The sequence below is a fragment of the Nicotiana tomentosiformis genome, chromosome 7 (genome assembly GCF_000390325.3).
Source record: "Nicotiana tomentosiformis chromosome 7, ASM39032v3, whole genome shotgun sequence".
NCBI classification, from domain to species: Eukaryota; Viridiplantae; Streptophyta; class Magnoliopsida; order Solanales; family Solanaceae; genus Nicotiana; species Nicotiana tomentosiformis.
Window position 1 is genome coordinate 122,683,487 of NC_090818.1, and position 2,996 is coordinate 122,686,482.

The 2,996-nt window shown below is 43.0% G+C and overlaps 1 protein-coding gene across 1 annotated transcript; it reads left to right on the plus strand.

Moving 5' to 3' along the window:
* Nucleotides 1–205: 205 nt before the first annotated feature.
* Nucleotides 206–889, plus strand: LOC138896297 (uncharacterized). Its single transcript, XM_070181095.1, has one exon. It carries the CDS (start codon nucleotides 206–208, stop codon nucleotides 887–889), a length of 684 nt encoding a protein of 227 aa, XP_070037196.1.
* The last annotated feature ends 2,107 nt before the right edge of the window (nucleotides 890–2,996 follow it).

The following is a 2,996-nucleotide window of genomic DNA, read 5'->3' on the forward strand; positions in this document are numbered from 1 at the left end:
AACGGATAGAATCAGGGGAGAAGAAAATCGAAGCTAATGACAAAAAGATGGAAACCTACAATTCAAGGGTAGACTCCCAGGAGTGCCGCCAATCTCAAAAGGCCTGGATTCCAAGATGTTTGTGCAAAAATATTTTCCTCCAAGCGCGGCTCCGAAGCCGATCCCTAAGAAATTCCGCATGCCCGAGATTGCTAAGTATAACTGAATGACCAACCCAAATGAGCATGTAACCTCTTACACATGTGCCATCAAAGGGAATGACTTGAAGGATGATGAGATCGAGTCTGTCCTATTGAAGAAGTTCGGAGAAACCATATCAAAAGGGACTATGATATGGTATCATAACTTACCTTCTAATTCTATTGATTCGTTTGCTATGCTTGTTGATTCTTTAATGAAAGCACACGTCGGGGCCATCAAGGTCGAGATCAGGAAATCATACATTTTCAAAGCTAAACAAAAGGATAACGAGATGCTCAGAGATTTCGTGTCCCGTTTTCAAATGGAACATATGGATCTGCCGCTAGTCGCTGATAATTGGGATGTTCAGGCTTTCAATCAAGGGCTCAATGTTCGAAGCTCGGTGGCTTCGCAGCAGTTGAAACAAAACCTGATAGAATATTCGATCGTTACTTGGGCTGACGTGCATAATCAGTATCAATGGAAGATCAAAGTGGAGGATGATCAACTCGGGGATCCTTCGGGGTCTGTTTATCCCGTCAGAACCTTCGACAGAGTCAAGAAGGATATCCACCGTGAACCGAGACCAAACAGGGATCAATATCAACCATATAATAGAGATCAAAAAAGTAGTGGGTCCGGGTGGATACCCATGAGAAACGAAAGGAGAAATGACCGAAGTCAGAGAAACCGGGGACTCATGACCTAAAACAGCATCCATCGGTCCTAAAGATGCACCAAGGCTATCGGAATACAATTTTAATGTCGATGTCGCCGCCATTGTATCAGCTATCGGGCACATCAAAGATACCAAATGGCCTCGACATATACAATCTGATCCAGCCTAAAGGGATCCTAACCAGATGTGCAAATATCATGCACTCACGGTCACAGAATGGAAGATTCTGGACAGCTGAGAGAGGAAGTAGTCCAACTATTCAATAACGGGCATCTTCGCGAATTCTTGAGTGATCGAGCCAAGAATCATTTTAGGAACAAGGATTCTAACAAATAGACAGAACAAGAAGAACCTCAACACGTCATTAACATGATCATCGGTGGGGTTGATATACCTCAGGAGCCAATGTTGAAACGCACCAAGGTATACATCACTAGAGAGAAATGAACTCGAGACTACATACCGGAAGGAATTTTATCTTTCAATGACGAGGACGCGAAACGGATTATACATCCCCACAATGATGCACTGGTAATATCTGTACTCGTAAATAAAATTCGAGTTAAACGTGTGTTGATCCAGGTAGCTCGGCCAACATCATTCGATCGAGGGTCGTAGAGCAGCTCGGTCTACAAGACCAAATCGTACATGTAGTCCGAGTTCTAAACGGATTCAACATGGCATGTGAAATCACTAAGGGTGAGATAATATTACCGGTAAACACTGCCGGGACCATACAAGAAGCTAAGTTTTATGAAATCGAAGGAGACATGAGGTACAACGCTTTGTTCGGAAGGCCATGGATCTACAACATGAGGGCAGTACCCTCAACTCTGTACCAAGTGTTAAAATTCCCAATACCATATAGAATTAAAATGGTTTACGGAGAACAGCCTGCCGCAAAGGATATATTTGCGGTCAAAGAGGCAATTCCGGTATTCACACTTACAATGACAAAGGGGTCGAGTTCGATTACAAAGCTAGAAACCAAATAGCAATTACTGACACTAGCTCCAACCCAACCGAAAAATAGGGGACTGATGAAGACGATGATTACGGGGTACCCAAGTCTTTTATAGCCCCCAATGACTCCGACACCACCAAATCGACGGTCGAGGAGCTGGAACAGGTTATATTGGTCGAGCATATACCCGGTTGACATGTATACCTGGGCACGTGGCTAAATCCTGAGCTCAGGAAAAAACTCATTCAATTTCTCATGGCTAACATAGATTGTTTCGCTTAGTCCCATCTTGATATGACACGGATCCCACCAGAGATAACCACTCACAAGCTGAGCCAGGAACCAAAGTTCCATCCGATCAAGCAAAAGAGGAGACCGTAGTCCGAGGTCAAACATTCTTTCATCAAGGATGAGTATCTAAACTCCTTAAAATAGGGTCCATTCGGGAGGTTAAATTCTAGGATTGGTTAGTAAATGAAGTAGTAGTCCCTAAAAAAGGGAATAAATTAAGAATGTATGTAGACGATAAGGATTTGAATAAGGCATGCCTCAAGTATTCTTTCCCTTTGCCCAACATCGATCGAATGATCGATGCAACGACCAGCCACGAGATCCTCAGTTTTCTCGATGCCTACTCCGATTACAACTAAATACGGATGGACCCGGGTGATCAGGAAAAAACCTCCTTCATCACTAAATACGACACATATTGCTACAACGTGATGTCATCCAGTTTAAAGAACGCTGATGCCACTTACCAATGCCTAGTAAATAGGATGTTCAAGGAATGAATATGAAAATCAATGGAGGTTTACATTGACGACATGTTGGTTAAGTACCTGGGAGCAGAGGACCATTTAAAACATTTATAGGAAACCTTCAACATATTAAAGAAATACAATATGAAGCTGAACCCAGAGAAATGCGCATTTGGAGTTGGATCAGGTAATTCCTCGGGTTCATGGTATCCAACTGAGGAATCAAGAACAACCCCAACAAAATCAAATCCATTGAAGACATCACGGTTGTGGACAATGTGAAGGTCGTGCAAAGATTGTCCGGGTGCATAGCAACCCTGGGGAGATTAATTTGAGGTCATCCGACAAGAGCCACCGATTCTTCTCACTATTAAAGAAGAGGAATAACTTCTCATGGACCCCAAAATGCCAATAG